The sequence below is a fragment of the Polyodon spathula genome, chromosome 5 (genome assembly GCF_017654505.1).
Source record: "Polyodon spathula isolate WHYD16114869_AA chromosome 5, ASM1765450v1, whole genome shotgun sequence".
Taxonomy (NCBI): Eukaryota; Metazoa; Chordata; class Actinopteri; order Acipenseriformes; family Polyodontidae; genus Polyodon; species Polyodon spathula.
The window spans coordinates 69064473-69090677 of record NC_054538.1 but is presented as its reverse complement, the minus strand read 5'-3'; the positions used below and the strand labels follow the sequence as shown (position 1 = coordinate 69090677).

The window sequence follows — 26205 nt, the reverse complement described above, 5'->3', positions numbered from 1 at the left end:
TCCCTCTGAAACCCATGTGTCCAGGGGGAGGTAGAGGAGGGAGGCCATGTCTGCAAACAAACCACAAAATATGTTACATATTTATCACCTTTACCAACGACAGAAAGCCATTCTGTCCATCCGTTTGCTAGTAGCTGGTTGGTCTCAAACTTTCGTCCACAACTATTAATTAATCGCCTTAAATTTACTAAAGATTGAAGACATTGAAAAATAATTCCAGTCAAAATTGTTGTGACAGAATTGTCTTATTATTTCTAGATCTCAAAACAGGTAGTTCTTAGTGCAGAGAACAATTCTGGGGCCAGACAGTATCAACAGCAGGGGAGCTTATCAGATGAACATGCAAACTCATCTTCGCATTCCAAAGTGAACATGAAACTGCCTACCACAACGATTCTGTTTCAAGAGTCCTATCAGAGATCTATTCTTGGAAGGGACTGGTATTCTTTATCAGGTGTTCACTGGGGCTCAAGGAAAGTCCAGTATTGGATTTTGACAGGCACCATAACTGAACAGTAATACTGCACCCTCAGTTCACCATCCTAGCACTTAACCCAAATATAACTACATTTTAATTTCCATATTTTGAGGTGTTCCCATCAGCACTACCTGTGCATGGGTGGGTAGGGTCCCCTCATATGGGGGGGTGGAGGAGGTGGTGGGGGCAGACCCATGGGACAACCCCTCCTCCCCATTCGACCATGGGGGTCAGGGAATGGTCGCATTCTCCCCATGCCTCGTCTGAAAACACAGAACCAAGAACACAATGTTACCCTAACATTAATACTGGAGCCATACTGTATTGTAGTGGTAAATCGACATTATTAAAAAACAAAACATGCATGTCAAATAAAACACACTAGACTGGGCTTGCTGGTTTAACACAGACAGTGACATATAACAATAAAAAAGGTTCCTTCAAATGATGTCTTAAAGGAGAGAAATACACCCTTCGCTACAGTACAAAGTGTTATTTGTTTCAGACATCATTTATACAATGGTACCATTATGAATAAGAACATGTTTACTTTGTCACGAGTACTTTGTCAAAATGCGTTTAGAGAAATGCGTTTTAGAATGCTCGAGTATTTACACCAGCCCTAATTTAAACATCTCTTCCCTTTTAACAGAATTCAGCACCCCTGATACAATGTTGTTTCTCCTGGTTAGCCCAGCCTGCTGTACCTTCCGGGCCTGAATCCGTTCAGGGCGCCCCCTCTGCCCCTGGCTCTCTCTCGTCCTGGAGGCCCCTGTCCCTTCATCATCATGCCCCTCCCACCTCGCCCCATCCGTCCTCCTCGCCCCATCCATCCGCCTCGTCCTCTGTTTTTCGAACCACTGCCTCTGCCAAACATATTTTAAAAGCAAGATTTTATATATTTGTCATGGTTATTCGTTTTAAAAAGTTTCTCTTAGTAAAGCTGTGCAAAATGTGATAAAGCTTGGTGAAAGCCTGATCAAGCACAGGTAAAGCCTGCGGAGGCATGGTAAAACATATTAAAAGACATGGCAAACTGTGGTTAAACTACGGTAAATTCATATGAAGAAACACATGAAAAAGCTACATTTCAACAACATCTATCAAAAGTCCCAATAGAGATAAAATACTGATATTTGCAATATGCAGTCTGTAAGTTACTCAAAAAAAAATACCCCAAAAAACCGATCATCACTGACAAATCAATTTAGTCATTACACATTACTAGAATATATCCACTAAAATAACGTAAACATAGGCCTTTAGTCCATGCACCTTAAAATATTCTGGAGCTTGATCTAAAATTATAATTATATGGTAATTTAAATGGCCAATTTAATAAAGTCCTGTGCTAGAACACTGTCTACCAAAGTAAATTACGCAATGAAAGGTGATCCTCCCAACCTCATTTTGTTTTCTGACGGGGCTCCCTCTGTAGCAGCAGGTCTGGTTTCTGTCTGCTCCATAGGCTGCTCTATATCCTGTTCCATCTAATAAAAAATGTAAACAGAATACAGTAGCAGGTGCATCAAAAACACATGTTAGTAAGTTACATAAATAATTGAAATGCCCGCTAGTAAAGGTTTATCATATGTAGGCTTTCTACTTATATGGTCTCACAATAATGTGCAATTTCATGTCGATATATATATATATATAATATATATATATAATTATATATAGATATATATATTTTTCCATTAACTACGTTTAAAATAAAAAATGATCAGGACGTTTCAGACATTGAAGAAGGTCTTGTAGTCCAAAATGTCCTGATAGAATAGATTTTTTAAAAATCAAGTATTCACAATTATTACCTTTTTCTTTTTGATTTTGCACCTCTTGGTGCCCAGCAGTTTTCCTTTTTAAAATCTCATATTCTGTATTCATGATTAGTTTAAACATACATAATTTAAACAAACCTGTACATTCACATACAGAGGGAGGGTCCTCATAACTGTTTACTAAACTCACAATTAATGAAAGGTAAAAAATATTTGTATAAAATTAAGAGCGGATTAAGCAATCCAAAACACCTCCAGAATGCTAGGAGTGTATGTTAAAAATGTGGTGCAAAATCAAGACACTTCTCATGCTTACCATGTATTGTGTGATTAAGTGGCAGACTGGCAGATTGATGTACGGAAGGATACAACAAGCACATAAGGGTCTCCATTTTGACACTACACACCCTGACCAGGTTTGTTCCTACCGCTAATGGGATTTTAAAAAAGGCTGCTGCACTTTGACTTTAGTTCATTTCCCAGCTGGACCTCAGGAGGCAGCTGAGCTGCTTTAGTTGCTCCACTAAGCCATTAAGATCAACGGTGAAGCATCCAGACATGAACAGGAATAATGCACAAACATACAGAACAGTAGGCACTGCCTGCTTTCCAAATGATGACAATGCCCAATTTCAATCGCAGACCTAAATACAACCACTTATAGACCACAATTATTTTCTGATTTTTAACTTGACTCTGTTTTTTTTGTTTTTTTTTAAATGATGTTCATGAAAGTTTCCTCAACTGTTGCTAAAGATGCCAACAGCCCAGAAGAGGGACCCCAGCTGGATTAATACAGAGTTAAAGTGTGACAGTATTTATTAACTCATGAAATAAGCATAGACCCCATTAAGTGCACATTAGAGCTAAAAGATTCCATGCTGTTTAAAATAAGTTAGTAGCACTAGTATTTGTCTGCTGATCGGTTATAAACTGCAGGGACAGGTGCATACCAAATTTGAATGAAATGAAGCTTTGATGAGCCTGTCTAGTGAAGAACAATTTATACACACATGTGTACTTGTGTTTGTTGCAATATATACAGTATCACAGCCATTTCTCACTGTTGGTAGTTTAACCCTTGAAAGTCTGAATTCAGTTGCAAATAACCCATTGCCCGACTCAGAATGCATTCGCTATGGAGTCCATTGCAAAAGCACAGCACATGCAGGAGATTTTCAACACACACTGCATGGCAATCATGTGACCCTGCCATGCCCTGGAGGCAACGCACCAGGTTCTCAAAGCGATTTATTTCAAATCATAATTTGTCCTAAAGGTTTACCCTTGTTCAACAATCGAATTTAATGGGTTTTTTTTAATATTTTTTTAAAGGATTCCACTTTTAAACTCTTAATTGAGATGACTGACATGGTACATTCTGTGACAAACACAGGCTCAAGACCTATTCAAACCGGATCAAAGAACAAGTACCAGGCCAGATTAGCCAGACTCGTCTGTAAATAGTGCAGCGCAAGCGACTGGCCACTGTCGCATGTATTCTTTTTGTTTTTACTACTTAAAAAGACAGACACACAACGTTATCCATCTAATCAATTACTGCATTTATATTATGGTTAGACTGGAGGGCAGAAATTAAACTAATCGTCATATCTAGAGACGGACTTTGAATGTGCAACACTGATCACCGATTCAGCACCTTACTGTCCGCGGAAAGCAAAATAACAATGGAATGCTACATTCTAAAAAAAAAAAAGCTAAATACATACATTTTCCCTCATTTTAATGCCCACATAAAAAGAATGCACTAAATGTTAATGTATGTCAATGTTTTTGTTCGAAAAAGACATCAAAGGTAAAAATAAAAAATAAAAAAACACGTTTTTGTATTGAAAAACCTAAAACTAAACAGCAACGATGTATGCTTTTAACAGTTTATTGCAAAAAAAAAAAAATAATAAATTACCCCGCCCCGCGATTTAGACATCTCCCCAAAGCGATGGACGGTGTGTCCTGAAATAACGTTGGTTGTATTCTGTGTCTGTTGCTTTGTTCCGGTGAAAAACACGGAGATTACGGTAGCAATACACAATACCCAGACCAGCAGTTAACAGCGTCTAATTTAAAGACCACGTTTCTTTTTGTTAATGCAATAGTGATAAATTAACTTGGAAAAATACAGGACTACTCTTAAAAATGAGTATTGTATTCATGCAATATAAGGCTATATTCTGAGCTTCATAATTTAAAGTTATCTTCAGTCTGCAATTTAGACATAATGTTTAGATACACATTTACAGTAAGCAGTATACAAAACGTTACTGAAAAAGGTTTGGAAGTCACACCCATGTTTAAATAAAATAAAGAAATAAAAATAAAAACTGAAAATGTCTATTTTTTAAGGGACTTAATATGTAAAGTTACGTTATTGCCAGTTTTATTTTTTTGTAATACTGTATCTTAATCGATTCATTTTTCTTTAACGTGCTTTCTTTTTTCTATAAATGCTAAAGCTTACAACATAAGATTCTATATCATTAATATTTGGCTTACCTCGCTGAACTATGTCCCGTATTAAAATACAATTAAAATGCACCGTCAAAAAAAATAAATAATTATTTTTTTAATAGATAAATATTTTTTTTAAATGTGGTTTTTATGCAACATATAATGTATATTACTATATAATATATATATATATATATATATTCTTCTACTCTCCAGCTTTCTCCTTTCTGAAATGGCGGCTCTACTCTAAATCCCGAAACCTCCGGTATTCCGTTTTCTTTGTCAAGGGTACATTGCAACCAGGAACATAGACCGCCCACGGCCAATACGAACCACTTTTGATTGGACAACATATCTTTTGTAGCGTCATTTTTAGAGAACTTGGCTTGCCATTGGCCAAGAAAAAAGTCACTCATCTCAAAACCAAAATTGGCGATGCAAAGCAAACATGACAGGTTGAATGGAAAATAAATGAAACTACACCCCCTCCGTTCGCAATGCTGAGTTCACGCTGCTACGCCTCTTCTGTGTAGGAGCCATAACCACATCCATTGAACATTCCATAAAGATAATGTCGACTTTAACGGTTCTCCCCTTCCCTTCTTATTTAAATCTACCACTGTTTAAATCTTTGAAAGTAAATCCAGTACACTGTATCTAAAGTGACCATTTCCATACCTTAAAGTGTGTGTTCATTTACCTACAGTATACTGAAATTGTGAAGATTTACATACTGTATACTGAAATTGTGTACATTTACATACTGTATACTGAAACTGTGAAGATTGACATACTGTATACTAAAATTGTGTACATTTACCTACTGTATACTGAAAGTGTGTGTGTGTGTCCATTTAGTCACTACTCTTTTTGCAATCCCTTTTGCAGTTGCTACTGCATTAATTTTGTAATAGGTCTACCTTTATCTAGCCACCCTGTTACAGGCATTTCCAGTGCTTTCCTCGGATCAATAAAAGTAACCCCAATTATTTTCTTGCAAGAAGAAAACCTATGAAAACTTAAAAAAACAAAAAAAAAACAACCCCCCCCCCCAAAAAAAAACAACAAAAAAAACAACCAACTGACCATTCATTAATGTTGTTTATTGTAGGTTAACATATAGTGTTGATCCGGTCTCTTCTTGTGAGCACTTTGGGTAAGTAAGAGGACTGTGAAATGAAGCTGACACCCAAGTGCAAAGCAAGACAACACAGCACTCCTATACCATAAGAGTCAGTGTCAACTGCACAGATTGCATAATCATAGTATCATTGAGCCTAGTTTGTAGAAGCCTGTTCTAGTTCATAGCTCATAAACACACACACCTGTAAGCTGAGCATAGGCAACAGAAGCAATCAGTAGTTTTGAAGCTTTGTAGATTTTTATTTTACTCCTTAATCACTCCACACATTTGACTTCTTATTTTGAGGCACAAAGACTTTAGTAAGGATTTCCAATTAACTTCGACTATTCATTAACAGAATGGTCAAAACAATATGGGTGTGTGTTTATAGTGCTTTTAAATAGAATAAAAAAACAAATACACATGGCCAATGGTTACGTGACAGTGAAACAGTTAACGATCAGACTTAACCAAGTGAATTACATAATGTATTGGATATGAGCGAGTATCTTAAAGCGTTGGGTCTTTATCGTCTTGAAACAAAAAATCATATGACCACAACATTGCAGATATCTGAAGTCATGGGTAAATATGAAGGGCATCATTACAGTTTTTGTAACACTTAAAATACCAGCCTCTGGTTTAATAGCTGAAATAGGCAATGGCATAACTACTAAAACATAAGCTCCTGTGGTGGGGATGTTTTATTTAAAAAAAAAAAAAGACAGCTAGGAAGACCACAATAGTTTTAATTGTTCTTTATTTTCATTTAACACACATTCTCTCCCCAAATTAAAATGTCCAATTATGTTCCCTCACTGCAGCTACTCAAGCAAAGCACAGAACTTCCCTAATCCCACCGCTAGGCCAGTCATCAAGGGTGCTAGCAGCCCCTGAAGGCTCAAGCTCACTATACACCTGGGCAACATTGGCTGCCAAAGTCTGTTGAGGTGAAGCAGTCCCTGACGAACTTACGTCTCCAAACTGCTGAAGTGGCAGTGCCAAGGGCAACACGGAACACCCAACTACACTCCTGACTGCATGACAAACTGCACACCCTGCAGTCATGCCTTCACCAGGCCAGCCATGAGGGATCACTATACAAGTGGAAGGTATAATTAATGTACAATACATAGAGCACTTTGGCTTCTTTCATTTTCATACCACTGACACTGGAAGAGTTTCCACTTGCTACAGCACATAGATTTAAATGATGTATATGGGAAACAGATGATTTAAAATAAATGGGGTCACAGTGGATGCATTATCATCAGATTAAAGCTGAATTTGCTGTGCCTGAGACATCATCAAACTAAAGAGTTGGGAATACAGCTGTTCTTGAGGGACTTTACCGCTAACAATTTGGGTGGATTTGTCATCAAAAGTTACTTCCTTTACCAAGATCCCAACATCTGTCAAGTTAGACAAACAGTGATGAAGAAGTTTTTTTACTGTATCAGAGGACAAACCCTTGTTTAATGCGTAACCTAAGGGCAACTTCAAGTCAGCATTCACAGCCACGAGTAGGAATACCAGGGCTTCAGTTGCAACTGAGGGGCAGTCATGCCCAAGTTCAATACAAACACAATCATTAGATTCAAGGTCTTCCTCGCAATGGGTGTCGCTTTGTGTGTTTGTTGGGATATTCACACCATTTACCTGGATGCAAAACTGCATACCCTCAAGTGAGTAACTGGAAAGCCACTGAAAGGACTCCTCTGTGAACCCGGGTGTTTCACTGGAAACGTCCGCCCATTCTCTCACTAGACTGGAGTGTGGCAGATCCAAGTGGCAGCCCACGAATTTGTAAGCATCCGGAGCGTAAAAGTACAGAGTGAGGCAGAACCGTCTCAAGTCATAACTGTGTAACTGTTCCGAACTGGTAAGACCTTTCATTTCATTCTTCAGAGATTTTAAGGACATGGTGCTGAGCGTGCTTGCTATGACCTCCGACGCACAACCTGGCGGGATCAATTTACTCCTTTTTAGGTGCAGCAACAAATCTTTCATTTCCCGCCAACACATGTTCATCCTGCGCTCTCTCTGTTGACAGACTTTGAGTTTCTTCCTCGCAGCCTCCAGTTGGTCTTTCAAATCCAATATCTTCTCTTTCGCAGCTGCCAGGCTGGCCAAGCAGTAGTTGTGGTCTTGGTAAATGTCGATGGTTTTAACAGGTGGCACCGGGATGCTACTGACAACAGGCATTACTTGCTTGCTGATTGTGGTTGTCTGCTGTGGTCCTTTAACCTACAAGTAATTGAATTACCGGTTAACAGTTTAGAGAGGCACAGATGGGTCATTTTCATCGGCCCAATAAAACAACTCTTGAATGTGACTAATCAATAATAAAAGTAACTGGGAGTTTATCATTGCTAAAAGAATTTAATGCAAATAGGATGAGATGCTATGAATGATTAATATTTTTCTTTGTACTTCTAAATATGTATTGTGGATGGACATATAATGTAATAAGTAGGGGATGACAGTTTAGTCCCTTTAGTTTACCCCAGGATACCTAAGGTAACAAAAATATAATATATATATATATATATATATATATATATATATATATATATATATATATATATATATATATATCAACTTTTTTTATGGAGATTAAATCTTATATTATTTAAGTCTTCAAAAAGGAAAAAAAAATATTTTTTTTATAAAACAAATAGGATTTTGTTTAGCCTACTTTTCTATCGGCACACAAGTCCGTTTCCCAACCTTTATTATTTTTTTTATAAAAAAAGTGCATCTATATATATATATATATTATATTTATATATAATATATAGAGATATATATAATATATATATATATATATATATATTAGAGCACTTATAATACGATGTGGTAAAGACAGTCATGAAAATGTTTGGCTATGGGGTGACATCGTGACATAAAGGCTGGCAGGGTCAAGAGAGTAGTCTTCAGGCAGTTGTTCTGAAGGTTTGTGTGCAAAATCTCTTCACTCTCTATAAACCTGGATATTACGCACATTCTGTCTTACCTTCTTCCCAGGACAACCTGGAAGCACAAAGATTGTTGGAACAGCATCTTCTCTCAGTCTCACAGTCTGTCCTGTCCTGTCAAAACAGGAGTCCTCAAAGTGCTTCGAACACAGAAACGTGTTCAGTGAAGGGTTAAAATTGACCCTTCTAACACAACGAATCCACTTCTCTCTCCTGTCTTTGTTTAGTGGAAATCTACAGACAACAAACAAAGCATTACAGTAAGCCACCTTGTTATACTGCTACCCATCCCATAGAGACATCATTGCTCATCTGTAACATAAAAAATAAAAAAAACACGTCATACTGCAACATTAAAATTTATATTTCTTACATGTTCACAAACTATTCCTGCAAAAGACATTTCAGAAAAGTAAATTGTGTTGTGCATAACATTTTAAAATAAAAAGTGCTATTCTGTTGTTTTTTTTTTCTTACAGTATAAGAAGAGCAGTTCATTTTAAATGTATTTTGCTGGTCAAAAAGTATTTTACTCTAAAAAATAATTTAAGAACAACAAAACAAAACAAAACAAACTTGAGCGATGCATTGTTTTACTAACGACGTACCTGTGAAAACTGAAACCGCAGTCCTTCTTCCTCGTATTACAGCATCCAAACGCTGCACAGCATGTGGGCATTATTATAAGTTTTTAAAAATTATTTCCACACCTAAGTCTCACTCGCAGTTGGGTGCCTTCATTAAGATGGCCGACCAAGCCTTCAAATGAAACAAAAACCAGAATGCAGTCATGTGACCCATCCTTCTCTTTTTGAGCAGAAATAAACTCCTCTACTCAGCTCTCACTTTGACTAACTCACAGTTTGTCTCTTGTGGGATTATTGGTAAACAGCATCAATGCATACGCGACAAACATGTTGATCCCATATAATAAATGATAAATGTCGCAAGTTGCATATATTCACATGATCCTAATTATTAAGGCAAGCCATATTAACCTTACCTTACAGCATGTACTGTATACGTCGAGGTGCATATAACAATAATATTATATTTCTATGTATGTTTTACTATTTACATTTGTGTCGCTCAAGTTAGACGTGACAATCCTTCCCAATCTCCCATTGGTCAGGGTTTACGGCACTCTGAAGTACTGTACGGCAGCTCCAGTTTGTACATGTGTGTTGTGTGCAGTATTGAAGATGGGTAAACGAAGGCAGAAAAGTCACCTTTTTAACAGTTTAACCAAGAAACAGAAAAAGCATCTGAAAGATTTTGGAGAAGAGCACCCTTTTCACGATAAGTAAGAGTTTCAGATATTGTTATTTTTTTGTAATTCTCAAAAAATCAGTTAATCTACACCGCTGACATGTATCAAGATTGTAATATTGCCTGTAAGCGGTTGGACAAGAGCTCAATAAATAACTACCTTTTAATGTATCATAATTCTTATTTGTTTATATATTTAGAAGAATGTAAATAAATGTAATATGTTTATGTAACCAAGGATTGTCAGTCAACGCAGATAGCAGTACATGCCTTAGGCCTTGGGCACGAGGAAACCAAAGAAAAACCCGTTGTATGTGACGCGCTATTTTCAGAACAAACTCATACAGGTGTATAGTATCGAATTCTGTTTCCCATATAATTGTGCGTGCCCTACTCATGATGTGTATGCAGAGCTATCTCTTTCCAATCACTACACCTGCTTTGCTGGTTTTGTCAAAGCGGGTTAACGGCGTTTCAGCAACTCTGGGTAACACTCAGCGGCTGCCATTGGTCAGCAATTGGTCAGAAACACGCAGCGAACTCACTATACAAAACTTTTAATAATGCATCAAAATACACAACGTATATAGAAAACTGCAATGCAAAATAATTTTGTGTGTGTGTGTGTGTGTGTGTATATATATATATATATATATATATATATATATATATATATATATATATATATATATATACACACACACACACACACACACACACACACACACACACACACCTGTGTGCGTATATATGCCACATATAAATGTTTCGCGCAGATCTAGCCTCTCTCGAGATCTCTCTCTACCTATATATATATATATATATATATATATATATATATATATAGAATATATAATATATATATATATATATATTTATACGCTAAAATACCTGCGCTTTCTAAATAAATGCCCAGAGCTGCCAAGCCTATAAAACATGCTTTTAATATGTGCTCTTTCATGATAAGTACACATGTCTTTGTAAATTTGCCATCACGCTGCTTACAATGTTTGGGATCACTTATGTTTATATGCTGGGGTAAAATATTTTGTCAAAGAGAAACATGATTATGTATTTCCAGCAAGCAATTATAAACACTGCACACTATCTAGGCACACCAATTATAGTACTACAATACAGTGGTTTGTAGAAGTATTCACCACGTACCAATAGTGTCACATTTTGTTGAGTTACAGATGTGTGCACAGTTTTTCAAACAAACTGTTTTTTATTCAAAGCTGTAGGTTAAAGTGAACAGTGTTATATGAGAAGGAGATTAAATGTAAGCAAAACCTGCAAAGAAAATGTATAAAATGAAATTTGCTGGTTGCATAAGTGTTCAGACCCTTAAATCAGTACTTGGTAGAAGCACCTTTTACAGCAATTACTGCTATGAGTCTTGTTGGATAGGTCTCAACTAGCTTTGCACAGTAGGATTGTGGTGTTTGTGCCCATTCTTCACGGGAAAATTGCTCCAGTTCTGATAAGTTTGTTAGGGATTGTTGATGGACTGCAATCTTCACATCTTAATGCCTATCACTTAATGCCTACCTACTGCACATTCCCCTCAGGAGCTGCTGAGTCACCGTGAACCCGCTTTGGCAAAATCAGCTGAACCCATGTAGAGAATGTGAAGAGATCGCCTTTCATCTGCGCAGAATAAGCAAGTCGCACAGGCTTCCATGGGGCAGTTTAAACGAGAAGTTGATGGCTGTTTAATTGTTTGTTTTTTCTTTTCTTTCAGTGTTAATGAAAAGGTGGAGGCAACACATATCGTTGAACTGGTGAGAAATTAAATCAATTTGTTTAATTTAGTTTGCAGTACAGGTGGTACCCTATGCCTGTGGATAAGTAATGACTGCGTAATTGGTTCTGATTTTTAAGTGGCTTTCACGTACTCCAGTTTCCAGTTGTTTCATTGGAACAGTAATACAGCTTTTGATATTGATACTTATGTATAAGGTGTTGGCTCTAAATGTTGAAAATGTCCCAAAAGCATAATCGTTTATTTGCTGGTGTTTGTAATGTTGCCTATGATTTTGGGACACTACAGCTTTACTCCCAGGGTTAGGGGGTTTATGTGCAAAGCTTTGCTGAGTCTCATCCTAGTTCCTGTTTCAGCCAGACAGTCTGGACCAGTCAAGTGCAGAGAGCGATGTGGAGAGCGAGCCAGAGCGTGTGTCTGCCTATCAGAAACTGCTGTCCACAATGAACAGTCCTGAGGAGGAGGAGGAGGAGAGTGAGGAAGAGGACGGGAGTGATGAGGGGGAGGATCCTGAAGTAGAGGAGGAGAGCGAGCAGGAGGTGGAAGAAGGTGGTGATGAAGGTAGGAACGTTATTATTATTATTATTATTATTTGTAATTGTTTCTGTGCTTGGCTGATGAAATTGAGACCTTTCTGTCAGTCACCCTGAAAATAGACAACCAAATTAAGTCCATTGCAAAACATGTGCAAACATGTCCCAGTATGCTGTACAAAAAAGGGATGTGTACAAAGTAAAAAGTAAAACATTGGAAATGCCTGCAATGTGTAGCACTCACATTTTGTGAATGGGTCATCCCTTGGCAATACTGTTGTAGTGTAACAGCATCTGTAATAGAAAAATCTTACTGTTGCACAGTGCTACAGTTCAGTCAGTTTCAGTCAAGATAGGCATGACATCTGATCATTGGCACAGTGTCATGCATCTTCTAGTCTTGTGCTTCTGTCTTGGTCTTCATTTTTTAAGGTGGTCTTTTTGAGCGGATGTTATAAGCAGGTTTGACCAATAGACTGTCCACTACTAATCATTGTGCTGTTGTTCCTGTACAAACATTTCTTTTTTGTCTGTGGCAGATGATGAGAGTGAGGAGGGTGAGGAAGAGAATGGAATACCAGGGCAGGAGGCAGAGGAGCAGGGCGGAGATGAAGCTGAGGAAGTAGGGATCCCAGGCGAGGAATTCACTGACAAGGAGCATGAGTCTAAATTCAGCCTGGAGACCAACGTCCTGGGAGAAGAGGAGGAGAGCACTGAGACAGGAGAGAGCATCTCACAGAGGGCCAGTTCACAGGGTATGCTTCCTTGTTTATTCCTTTACCCTGACAAGATTCTTGAACAAAGTGTAACTTACAGTTTAAAAATAGGAATTGCCTGCGGCGCATCCAGTAAAGGTGCTCCTTCCAATAAAAATAATTGGCGACCACTAAAAAATATAAAAATATATATATGTATATGTATATATAAATTGCCTTTCATTCTTTATTATGAACTGGGACACCTATATAAGGATATTGCTCATAGTAAATGATTGCAGTTAGTCAGTCTTATTGCTGTCCGTCCTGTTGTAATTATTCACAATGCAATATGCAGCATCTGTCTGGGACAAATACCTTGCTGTTAGGTAGGCTGATATCAAGATAATTCTGAACAGACTTTACACATTGTTTCACTGATATACACACACACACATACACAGTGCGCCTCCTTTATAATGCTGTTTTTGGGAGCCATAGTTACAAGTTTGTGTTTCGCCTTGTAATGAAAATGCATGTGAAATGCCATTATGGGCAAATTGGAGCCATGACCATACCGGCTTATAACAGGTTCCACTATGTAAACCTAATGGAATTATACCTGTTAAAAGATAATGGGAACGGCTGAGGCAATGGTTTTTACAGTAGCGCACCTGGAATTTGCCCTATGAAAAGATTTGGGGAAGGCTGTAGCAGTGGGTCCTACAGTACCTCAACATTATTAAGATGTTAGATTCTTTGAAGATTTTAAGCATGGTGCCGCCTGCTTGCTCAATATCAAATGGTGCTGCTTTTAATGCTGATTTTCCCTGTTTAGATCCCTTTGTGCAGCACCTCGACACAGAGCTGAATGACGAGGATGTGAAGACCATAACAACAAATGACAAAACAAGGACACATGTGAAGGTAAAGGAAATGTGCTTTCCCTAGTCCCAGTGTCTGGAAAGCAGAGCGCTTCACTTTTTTTTTCTGACAGTATCATAGCGATATAGTGTATTAATGTTGACTCCATTATAACAGTGTGTGGCCTCCCAAAGACTGATTATATAGGGTCTCCTCTGCACTGTACTTAATGCCTACCTAAAGCACTAGGTCCCAGTTTAATAGGTGGTTTAGTTATCACATGGTAACAGGGAAACATTATTTTCAGTATTGGTGCTTAGTGCTTGGCTTGGTAGGAACTTGGTGGGGTGTGTTTAATTTTGTTTTATTTTTGTTTACAATTGAATCCAATTCATTTCTAAATTAAAAAAAAAAAAAAAAAAAAGGCCTGTAGTAGGGATGTAAATATCGTTTAATAAAAAAAATCAGTGTAAGCTATTTGTTTGATTTCTATCGGTTAACCGTTTTAACTGTAGTTACACCATCACACTAAATACCCTTTAAATAAATACCCTTTCCACATATATTTACTCTTTGTCATGTATTGCCATTTGTTTACCAAACATAGAGAGGCAGCTTACAGCACAAATCCTCTTTAGTTACATCATGATTGTATCACACTGACAATGTGTACAGGTACACATTTCTCATTTTCTAGTTTCTCCTTCATAGTTAATCTCCATCCACTACAGGAGACACTGGTTTCACATAAAATAAAACACCATTTAAAAAATGCACTTTACCATCCCATAAATATGAGTCATATGAATTAATGCTACGAGTCCATTTTAAAAGCAAGTATGTAAAAGACAAGATTTTTTTCTCGTTGCTTGAAATGACCGCAGATAAACTGCAACTTTAACAAACTGTGCCCACAACTACTGAACTTAAACATCTTAGTTTAAAAAAATAAATACATAATTTAAACCACTCTTCTCGCCAAAGTTGAACGGAAATGTAATCTGTTATAGAGCATTGGTTTTCAAACTTTGCTGCACTGTGACCCCCTAGTTCTAGCAATAAAAATGACTCTGCAATATTTTTTACAGTAAAATGCTTCTAAGCTGCCACGGTTTACGTAATTGTACCACAATGACAGATTCTTGATCCAGCTTTTGATTTTGTCAGTGAGAGAAAAGACAAAAATATCTCATCCTTGGAGTGATGTTTTAAGAATTACTGAAGAGATCAAAAATATCTGCCAAGAAACCGTGCAAGCAAGACGTTAAGCACAAGCTTTTTTTTTTATTTTCTGCTGCTGATCGGGTCATTGTTGTCGGCACTTCTTTTGCTGTTGTGCCACTCGATTCCCCTTCATTGCTCCCGTTTCCAACACTTTTTCCAGAAAACTGTCAATTGTTTGATATTTATGAAGCAACTTTTTGAACTCCCTTCACAAGAAAAATCAGAGACTACAGAAGTGCATCCCGCTGACACGGCAAGTTGGTTGCTTGGTAACCAGTTCAGAACTTTCAGACAAAGGCAGGTAGTTGCAATAAAAAGTGGCAATAATAATAATACATTAACGTACCTCTCTTAAACTAAATTTTTTTAATTTTTATTTCATAGGTATTTGACACAACTTTGTTTTGATCGCTCCATCTTTACACTCCTCCCTTTTCTATTTTGAGCCAGTTGCTGTGCTCCATGTATGAACACTGGAAATCTACAGCTTGAAACTAGTTTTGATAGATGTTTTCAGTCGACTAATCACACCTAACCCCACGTCACGTGTTGCCAAATAAAAAGTGTTGCAGGCAGAGGAGTTGCAGAGTTCAGAGGCAGTGTGTAAAGAGCACATGTTTTGCTGGATGTGTACCTTTAAAACACAACATGCCAGACACATTTTATCAAATTGTATTATATGTTAACTGTAAAAACTGTACGTGTTTATCAGTTAACCGTTTTAATCTATTACATCCCGAGTATATAGAAACTGTAAATGTGTAATTTTGAGTGCCACAGTATGTAAGATGTGTTGGCCTTACGTTATTGTAAATCACATATGAGAAATCAGCCAATCACAGAGCAGCATTTCCAAACATTCCTATACCTCTTATCTTGTGTATAAATGTCACTGCCTGCATAGAATGATCGGAATTTTAAAAATAAAACTCTAAATAAAAACATAACAAAATGGAAAATCCTGTTATTAACTTCGACCATTAATTTGGATAAGTAATTGGGACATATTACGTTCCAATGACACTGGCCGTTAATATTCACCCAAACATCAGCATTACAGACCAAAAATCACCAAGGTGGTCTAAAGACACTCCCAGTATCACTGAGATGCGAATGTGCTCGCAGCCAGATTTAGAAAATGGTCCTGTAAAAAGCTTTAAACTGTACTTTTCCAAGCTTTAAGCTGTACAGCCAAGGCTTTTTCAAATTCCACGAAAAAAAATCAAATGACATCTGGTACGGAATGCTTCCCCTCGGTGAACGTTTTATTGCCAGTTCAATGAACATCTTCGTAGAAGCTGCTCTCTCTCTCTACAATATACACCAATCACTGTTTTCGGGCCACTTGTTGCCAAGTTTTAATTGATGCTGGAGTTGAAGACAGGCAAATTTATCTATTATCTATATTATTCTCTTGTACAATAAGAGACAGCCTTCACCTGACGTATTAACTTCTAATATAATTTCAGTCAAATTCCAGTCTTAGTTTTGGAGAAGTCAAATTAGTGGAATTTGATATACAGTCACTGTACTAACAAAGTTTGTATCTGGGCATGTATAGAGAAAATAACTGTTTCTCAGCCAAGCGTTTCAAATTTTTATATATTACTATTACTATTTATTTATTTATTTATTTATTTTTGCTTGCTTCTAGTGGCCAAGACTGGGCAACCTGGTGTACACCTCCAGTCAGCAGAAGTACAGCTCACCTCTCAGTGCGCCCAAGGACTTGAGCCCAAGCCAGGCACACCTCTACAAACCCCTGGAGTTGACCTGGCCCAAAGTGAACCAGCCCTTCCTGCTCCCGGAGCACCAGCACGGTTTCACCCCCCTGCAGCAAGAGCTCCTCAGCATCATGGGCAGCTACCGGGACCTGTATCTCCCTGAGAGCTCTGCCCTGGCCAATGGGCCGCAGGTGCGCAGTGTGTACTGCCTGCACGCTCTCAACCACGTGCTCAAGGCCAACTCCCAGGTCCTCGCCCACAACACCCAGCTGCGCAACACCAAACCTGGCTCTGAGCCAGATGAGCTGCGGGACCAGGGGCTTACCCGGCCCAAGGTGGGTCTGCCTGCCTCGGTTTGCCTTTGTGTGTGCTTGAGTGCCTGGCTGTCTTCTGTTGTTTTGTATGCCTGCCTATCTCTCTGTCTCTGTCTTTGTTTCTGCCTGATTGTTGGTCTTTTTATTTATTTATTTATGTATTTATTTTTCATTGTGTGATTTGTTGATACTCTCTATGAATTGAATGGGTTGAAGTTTGATAAGGAGCTGTGACATCTTCCGTAGCATGGAAATAAGACTCGTATTTCATTGTAGTTTCACCCATTCCAGGTTTTACTACAGGCTTGATTAGCCACGGTGTGCAGGTAGATAACAAGCTCAGGAGTATTTTGTTAACGTCATAGTAAAACCAGAAATTGATCAAACTGCTTTGCAATGGGAGTAAAACAAAAAAATAAAATAAAAACAATCATACATAGAACCAGTTTTAGATGAGCCAAGTTTCAAGTACAGTGCAGTACAGGGAATATTGTGTCAATTGCCTTCCCTCTCTTTGCCTTTCTGGGGTGCTGGTGATGAGGAATTACCTAAGACACTGCACATACACAGGTAAAACTATTAAGAAACTAAGTGAAGTAGACCAACACTTTAAGAAGGAAGCCCTGGTGATCCCTGATCAGCACAGCACCCTGTGAACTGTCCTCTCGCCCCCAAGGTTCTGATTCTGGTTCCGTTTCGAGACTCTGCTATGTGTGTGGTTCAGACCCTCATCAGTCTGCTAGAGGTGGGCGACAAGAAGCTGGATGTGAGCAACAAGAAGAGGTTCAAGGATGAGTTTGGCTCCGACCCGGAGAACCAGCCAGCTAACCTCTCAAGACCCGATGACTACCACGCTGTCTTCTCAGGGAATGTGGATGACCACTTCAGGATAGGTATGCCTGCTCTCCCACTCCCTGATCTTAAAGAAATACAATCCAGAGCATCTCCTGCAGGGTCTTTTCACCAGTTTTTTGGGTGCACAGACATTACTATGATGTACATATGCTTCTTATTTTTGGTACAGTTGTTGATCCCCATATATATGAAATTAATGCACTTAAACGTCACACGAGATTTCCAACTCAGTCACCAGTTTTCTGATACAAAGCCCATCTCTTCAATGTTACAATAAACATGTTTTTTTTCCTCGTATACCGAATCAGTCTGTTTCTGTTGTGCAGTTACACAGCGCTTCCTCCACTTTTACACCACGAAAATGCAGCAAAAACAAAGTGAACGAGACTAGCTTCTGTATTGGAGAAGTTAAACGGTGTTAGATACCATGGTGCTTTTTTTTTTTTTTTTTCTTTAAATCTGTGAGCTTTAATTCCTTTTGTGCATTAGTGCCTTATCACACACTATATTCTGCAGTTTTGAATACTGACTTGTTATACTGTTTTAATTCTGAAACACTGTTGTTGTTTTTTTAGTCTTTTGCTAAGTTGCATTGCCTTTTATGTTTTACGCAGTTCTGTGCATGGGTAACATTTTGATTTCATTTTGCTGTTGTTGGGTCGGTAATGGGGAATTACTACACTATGTCCCAGATTTAAAAGTATGTACTGTATTACAGTCTACATGTCCACAGTTATCTCTTTTGGCAAGTGATATATCGTTCTGAATTAAATTACTGCTTCTGTTGAAAGTATAGTACTGAAAATGTAAGGCGTGTGTGTAACAACAACAAACCAGATACGAACTGATGCAGGGAGCCTTCTTGCAAATTCTTTCTTTTATCGGTAACCTGAACATTTAAGTTCGACAGGTGTTTATCTGCAAAAATTTACCGCAACCCCTAACCGGAACCCCTGTACTTGCAGGGCTCCAAAAACTTTTTGCCTCAGGAGTCAATGGTAACTAGGGTTAGCGTAGTTCTCTTTCTGCTGGTTTGATTTGTGTTCAATCAGATTAACAGTTAACTCGTTTTAAGTCAGTTTTCTTAATTTACTTACAGGCATTTATACTCTAGAGTATAAATTCACTTTACATGCTCTCCTAGACTCCTTTCATTTTTGCCTTTGAACAAAAGTCATCCTTAATATTATTATGCATCATACAAATAGGTGATCAGGACTATTGCATGTGTTGTGATACATACTGTCTCTCGATATCCACATTAGGGTTGGCAATGCTCCGGGTTTGCTAGCTGCAGCTCTGGAGGCTCCAGGGCTGGCAGAGACCTCTTGCTCCAGCTCCAGGCTGGCTCCAGGGCTGGCAGAGACCTCTTGCTTCAGCTTCAGGCTGGCTCCAGGGCTGGCAGAGACCTCCTGCTCCAGCTTCAGGCTGTCTCAAGTGCTGACAGAGACCGTACAACATTGGCACTACTGTCCGTAACGGCATGCACGACTTGCTTTAAATCATACGAGTCAAACGTTTTGCATTGAGAAGGCAATGTTCTCCCCAGTATGGGCTTCATGGAATGCAGCCAATGCATTTTGCAATCAAATTCCACTTCTGGTCAACAAAGTGGCATGTTACTGCTAGCAGATGCTTCTGATTTTTGGTATGTGTCCACAGATCAAATGTAATGGCAACATGTGATGCAGACATTAGTTCTTGCTTTAAAGGAGCTACAATGCATGAGTATAAATTTCTCAGCAGTCTTTCTTGAGGGGTGTTGGTAGCCTGGGCAAAGCAGATTCAGGGTCTTTCTGAAAAGATTAAAGGTCATGTCAATAAGTGTTTAAAAAATGTTTTTTGCAATATTACTGCTAGAAAAAAAACAGTGCCTTTACTATTACAGATAATCATACAATTGATGCTTAGAATTGTTTTATTTTAAACTTTGGTTAAAAACATTATAGTTTTTCCTATAAATCTTTGTAAATTGTAGAAAATTAATGTTATGATGAACAACTTATTCAATACCTTAATAGTCTAATTACTTTTTTAGACAATGCCAAGTTGTCAAAACTAATTGCCTTTAATATATTTTAAAGTAACCTAAAAACATATATTTTAACGTAAAAGTAAAAATAGACAATTGAAAATAAATGTAGCTGTTAAGGAGCCAGGAAATATTAGTTCTGAACAACTAGTTCATAATAGGTGGGAAAATGTAGTGTTGTGGAAAATTCTTTCAGTAGTTTTTTGCCTTTTGCCTGCAGATTTTCTTTCATCAAGCAGAAAAAGGTAAATCACTCACGTGAATATTGTATTTACGTTTTTTTTTTTTTTTTTTTTTTTAAAAGGATACTAACATCCATCCAATCAGTCAGTCAGTTTGATTGATTAATACTAACATTCGACATCCTTGCCCTGTATTGACCAATCAGGTTTCTTGAAATCCTTATCTATATTGTAATATCGTTTAAAAGCACTCGCCGGCAAAACCAAAAGTCATCGCCTATGACCGGTAGTAGAAGTAGAATCTATTATAGCACAATTTGCATTTTATCTTTTAAATATATTTCCTTCCAGGTTAAATCCATAACGTGTTTAATTGAATTGAGGTTTAGTCATTTGAATTGTCATTTAGTAGTACAATTAAAACTGTAATTGCACAAATTTAAAAGATAGTAAGTAAAGTAATGCATCTTTTTCAAGCCGAAAAGGATTTCCCATGCAATGAAGTTTATTTTTTTTTGTTTTTGTGAAAGCTGGCTTTTCCAGCAACTTAAATATTTTCTATTTACACCGTATTCCCCTTGTGTATTATACCAGTATAAATAGAACATTAAAGTAATTCTGAAGTTACATTTTTGGGAGTTTCTGTGCATTCTACTGTACATAGTTATTTATTTTGTTAAGTTTTGTTATATAAAATGTCAAAGGTAGGAAAAAGTGGAGCAGCTCCTGAGCCTGAGCTCTGGAGTGCTCCGATGAACCTGGCTCCAGCTCCGGAACACAACTCATAAAATGGGACAGCTCTGCTCCGGCTCCATGGCCAATCCTAATCCACATTGCACTATTTTGTGTGTGTGTGTGTGTGTGATATGTAGTGACATTAGTGTATCTTTCCACCCCTTGTGAGTATGTGTTTGTCCTCTGGCTTGTGATTGTGAGAGCCCCCCTTTTCTTTGTGCCCCCTGTTCAGGTGTGTCTATCCTGCAGAAGAGCATGCGTCTCTACTCCCCCTTCTACTCCTCTGACATCATCGTCGCCTCTCCACTGGGGCTGCGTACCGTGCTGGGGGTGGAGGGTGACAAGAAGAGGGAATTTGACTTCCTGTCCTCCATCGAGCTGCTCATCATTGACCAGGCTGACGTCTTCCTTATGCAGAACTGGGAGCACGTGCTGGTAGGGAGGACGCTCCTCGGCTCTTGAGCTCTGGTCCTTGAATGCAACTTTCTTACATCAATATAATCTGGTTAAATTAAACCATCTTGTTTTTTTTTTTCTCTAATGTACTACTGGAAGTAACAAAGTTTCAACGGAGAGAAAGTTGAGTTGGAGTAGCGGTGTGTGTGTGTGTGTGTGTGTGTGTGTGTGTGTGTGTGTGTGTGTGTGTATAAAGGCCTCCTCTTCTGCCCCTTTGTGTTTCAGCACGTGATGAAGCACCTGAACCTGCAGCCGCTGGACTCTCATGGGGTGGACTTCTCCCGGGTCAGGATGTGGAGCCTCAACAACTGGAGTCGGTATTACAGGCAGACCCTGCTGTTCAGTGCCATCCAGGACCCCCAGATCAACGCAATCCATAGCAAGCACTGCTGCAACTACCGGGGCCAGGTCCATCTCCCCAGCTTCTCCCAGACTTTGCTTACTTTAGACTTTTATCAGTAAAAAGACTGCTGGACAATGCAGTTTTCAAACAACGTATAAATCAGTTATCTTGTAAAAAGGGCAAGGGTTAATAAGATGATATTTTTGCCTTAGAAGCGATGAGCAAAAAATTTACATTAACTATAGATGTTTTTTTTACATTTTAAAATATTAAAAATTTTTTTTTTTTTTTTTTTTTAGACTATGGCTTTTCTAGGGTGTGTTTTTTTCTATACATGTGTTTTCAATATGAGCTACGTTCTTTCATGCGGCCTCTCGAAATTGACTAAGTGTAGCATCAAAATCTGTGTTTTGAAAAAAAAAAAAAAAAAAATCACATTTTTTAAATTCTCCTTTTACCATAGTGTCTTTCTTTTAGAAAAAAAAGTGAGACTTACGAAATGGTGATATTACGTATTTGATTTACTGGAATTATAATTTGTTGCTAATTGTTAAAAATGTGTTACAGGTGGCTGTAAAGAACTTGCCCAAAACCGGCTCCATCAGTCAGGTGCTGGTGCAGCTGCCTCACATCTTTCAGAGACTGGAGGCAGACAGCTTCATGGATCAGGATGCCAGGTCTGCTCTCTTTATTTCTCATGTAGCTGCCAAAGCTGTAACAAAAAATGTCTAACCTACATCTACACGTTGTAACGACATTTAATCAAACAAACAAGTTAAGCAGACTTCCGTTTTGCATTTGTAAGTGTAAGAACTTCTTTTTCCGTATTCTTTTAGACTGTGGCTTGTCTGCTCTTCTCCTCAGATTCCAGTTCTTTATTGGTAAGGTTCTCCCGCAGTACCGGGACGCTGTCATGTCTCACACGCTCATCTACATCCCCTCCTATTTTGATTACGTCCGACTGCGCAACTACCTGCGCAAGGAGGAGCTCAACTGCACACACATCTGCGAGTACTCCAAGAAATCGGAAGTCTCCAGAGCCAGGCACTTCTTCCAGACGGGGGACAAGCAGTTCCTCCTGTTTACTGAACGCTTCCACTTCTACAAGAGGTACAGCCTTCAGCCTGCATTGTCCCCTGCGTTCACTGTAGAAAGGGTCCAGCTGGCTCTGTAGCCCGTGAAACCAGTTTCTGTCCGGTTCCTTGTGAACAAGTATTCACGTAGTTTTATCCATCACCTTAACTTGCAGTTTCTTCTATTAATTCCTTGGAAATGTTGATGGGGAAGCATTTTCAGAATGTGATTTCCACTATACTCGCTGAAAATTGAGGAAGGCATTAAGAACATATGAAAATGTATAAATGAGAGGAGGTCATTCAGCCTATAATGCTTGTTCGGTTTCTACTAGCTGATACCTGTCCTGCAGTGTTTCTCTTTCCTGTTACATTTTAAGATGTGTTACTAGAAAGCAGGTACGAGGAAAAATGAGCATGTTACAGTGGGTATTATACTCCACATAGAACTCCTTTTGTAACTTGTGATCTTTTTTTATTTTATTTTTGTTGTTTTTTTTTTTTTTTTTACTTCTGAAGGGAATCTATAATCAAACCACAAAACGAGGTTGGAAAAATTGTATTGTAACACAGATGACACTTTTTTTCAAAACAATCATAAGTTTTCCTTTTTCTCAAACACAGATACACAATCAAAGGGATCTGCAACCTGATTTTCTATGCGCTGCCCACCTACCCACACTTCTACAGTGAGATGTGCAACATGCTGAAGGCTTCGAGCAGCGGAGAGGAGGCCACCTGGACCTGCACTGCCCTGTACTCCCGCTACGACATGCAGAGGCTGGCTGCCATCGCCGGGGCAGAGCGCGCTGCTCAAATGCTGCAGTCTAAGAAATCAGTCCACTTGTTCGTCACTGGGGGGGAGGAAACGCTGTAACTCAATCATGCACCTCTGTCTCTAGGTTCTACTAGAAACATAACTAGTTTGTTTAACCAAAAGGCTGTTTAATTGGTACAGTGTGTAACCTCACAATGTCATGTAGCAGTGTGTAGTTAATTCCCCATGGGCCACGGAATCCATTCCAGGAGGATTAGACCAAAGTGCTGTGGTTAAGACTTTTTTTTTTTTTTCACAATTTCATTACTTGTAGTGAAACTGCAAGAAGCGAATTAATTTTAAGTAATAGTCTTTTAGCAGTTTTCTGATAAACCTGATGATTAGGGAATGTGTTTGTCTGTTTGGTTTCTTATAATCCAACCTGCTGTAATGTATGATTGAGCGTTGGAAGGGTGAATACCAATACGGGGGAGGGGGGGGGCTTATGTGGGGTTTAGCCAACTGTAAATTCATCCCTATAAATGTTTGCCATTTCCACGATACAGCATTGAATATCAAAGCTGTGGCTCACTTCAGAGGTAGACTGGGTTTAATCAGCTACACTTTTAAGTTGGCCTTTCTGTAGAAAATTATTTCAAATACATTTTCTAAGACCCACTTAACAACCCCCAAACAAAAATAAATAGTTTCAATAGCGAGTTGTGCGCTATTTTGCAGGTTATGCTTGGGATTGTCCCATCTATCAGTGTTGTAAGCTTTCATTCAAACATTTTAAACCCGAAAGTTAATGTAATGTCTTTCTTTTTAATATTTTTAATGCTATGTTCTAATAACAGGTGTCTGTGCATCTCAGAACTAAAGCGGGGATAACAATATATTCCTGATGAAACCTGCCAGTCTTCGTCTGTGAAGTCTTGTTTTCTGTGAGTGAGTCTAAAAAAAATAAGCAGCCTGCCACAAGATGGCAGTCCTGCCTGCAATGCCCTTGAATGAGTATTGAGAGGATTTAGGAAGAAAATCCTACATATAAATGGTTAAATTCAAAAAGGCTTTTACTGCAAAGTTTCACCCTTTTTTTTTCTGAAAATGAAAGAATACAGAGTAAAGTTTTGTAACCAGTTTTGGTTCTCTGTGATTAGTCAGTTAGTCAGTCATGGAATGGAAATAGATTAACCCAATATAAAAAGGCTGTAGAGATATTCTTATGCATCATAAACGAGATGAATCCTGAGCCGTCTAATATAAGCGCTTGTGAAACCCCAATTTGCAGACGATGGATAAAGTCGAAGGACTGGATTTTTCATTAATATGAATGGAGAAGTTTCTAAGATGTACTTCCACAATTCATGTTTTTATGGACTTGACTGGTTTTGAAAAGCATGCGATTTTAAGTAATACATTTGCCCATTAATTACTTTTGGTGAAAAATCGCCATGAAATTTGTTCTAAATGGTGTCTGTAGGTGGTGAACCAACATTCTATTTCCTATAAGCTTCAGATCTAGTTGTGTATTGATCAGTTTGAACTGTATTGTCTTAAGTTGGATTTATGTAGTGCGTTTTCATGCATCGATGACTAGTTTGTCCAGGGTCAAGGAATTTCTAGATCTATACACTGCTCTTCAAAACAGTAATACAGCACATACTGTGTAGGAGCATGCTGTTTACTACTGTGCTGCACATTGATTACTTCATTTCCTCCAGGTCTGCTTGGTGCACGGTATCGAATTTCCTGGAGTCCCTTTTAATAGAATCAATGTGCAGATTGCACCTGCAATAAATCCTCTGTATTCTACCTCGTCCAGGTTTTTTTTTAAACCCACGAGGACGACATAAATCTTGGAAGAGAAAGTGGTGTGCAGTTCTTTTAATAGGATTCCTTTTTTAATGTGCTGCCAGTTGGTGAATTCCTTTGTTTTAAAAATGTTACAAAGTACAAAACTAAATTAGCCTGATATACAGTACATAACTGAGAATGGTAGTGCTAACCCATACAAAAACATGCCATGGTAGTATCTATACCCTTCTGAAGATTCCCATAGTACAAGCATAGCAAAGTGTAATAAAAGCCCACCATTGTAAACTTATATTAAGGTAGTGATACTAAAACAAACGCTACTACTAAATGTGTTCAACATGTTAAAAAAAAATTAATTTCAGCATTGAAGAGAATGTGAAAGGCTTCTTGTTTAAACATGCCATTTTTTATCTGGCCTCCTTTGATATCTGATACTAGCACGGGCATTGGTGAGGAAAGGAAAGAGTGCTCTGTTTGTGATCAGATCTGCTCCACTTTGCAGACCTAACACTAAACACGTTACCTAAAATTATCCTCCCGACAACTGTAATGCAATGCCCTACCGCACCTAAAACCGTCTGTTTTATAATGTGACCCCTCCTGTCAATGTCAAAGTAATGATAGCACCATCCAGATGGCCAGCTATTGAGAACCTATGAATCAAGTATACAAAATCCAGCTTGGCGCAATACTGTTACGCTGCTATAAACAGCATGCTCTGCTGACTTGAAAGT

General features: G+C 38.4%; 2 protein-coding genes across 6 annotated transcripts in view; one reads left to right on the top strand and one right to left on the bottom strand.

Moving 5' to 3' along the window:
* Positions 1-4870, bottom strand: part of si:ch211-51e12.7 (uncharacterized protein LOC336335 homolog) — a 10335-nt gene extending 5465 nt beyond the window's left edge. The window contains exons 1-5 of one of the 4 annotated variants that reach the window (XM_041251151.1): positions 4777-4870; positions 1883-1968; positions 1186-1344; positions 610-741; positions 1-50 (exon numbers count right to left, since the gene is read on the bottom strand). The exon at positions 1-50 is cut by the window's left edge and continues 64 nt beyond it. In XM_041251151.1, the coding sequence (XP_041107085.1) occupies positions 1-50; positions 610-741; positions 1186-1344; positions 1883-1968 (427 nt within the window). In that variant the 5' untranslated portion in view covers positions 4777-4870. Of the gene's footprint in view, positions 51-609; positions 742-1185; positions 1345-1882; positions 1969-2578; positions 4065-4189; positions 4341-4776 lie in introns of those variants that run through there. The other 3 variants (XM_041251152.1, XM_041251149.1, XM_041251150.1) reach the window with 3 other exon arrangements.
* A 5127-nt stretch (positions 4871-9997) lies between these two features.
* utp25 (UTP25 small subunit processor component) lies at positions 9998-24567 on the top strand. 2 transcript variants are annotated; one of them, XM_041251147.1, is made up of 12 exons: positions 9998-10135; positions 11846-11885; positions 12223-12427; positions 12939-13154; positions 13933-14021; positions 16837-17241; positions 17897-18113; positions 21257-21459; positions 21706-21888; positions 22391-22500; positions 22688-22933; positions 23521-24567. In XM_041251147.1, the coding sequence occupies exons 1-12, from the start codon at positions 10035-10037 to the stop codon at positions 23771-23773; spliced, it is 2268 nt and encodes a 755-aa protein (XP_041107081.1). In that variant the 5' UTR covers positions 9998-10034; the 3' UTR covers positions 23774-24567. The 2 variants fall into 2 exon arrangements, with proteins under 2 accessions (XP_041107081.1, XP_041107082.1); XM_041251148.1 differs by lacking the exon at positions 9998-10135 and having other exon boundaries at positions 12227-12427.
* The last annotated feature ends 1638 nt before the right edge of the window (positions 24568-26205 follow it).

Excerpts from the sequence above, each read along its gene's own strand:
- utp25 (XM_041251147.1), top strand. The coding sequence starts at position 10,035 with ATGGGTAAACGAAGGCAGAAAAGTCACCTTTTTAACAGTTTAACCAAG. Across the intron at positions 12,428-12,938 it reads GGAAGAAGGTGGTGATGAAG|ATGATGAGAGTGAGGAGGGT; the intron begins GTAGGAACGTTA and ends TGTCTGTGGCAG. Across the intron at positions 17,242-17,896 it reads AGGGGCTTACCCGGCCCAAG|GTTCTGATTCTGGTTCCGTT; the intron begins GTGGGTCTGCCT and ends CTCGCCCCCAAG.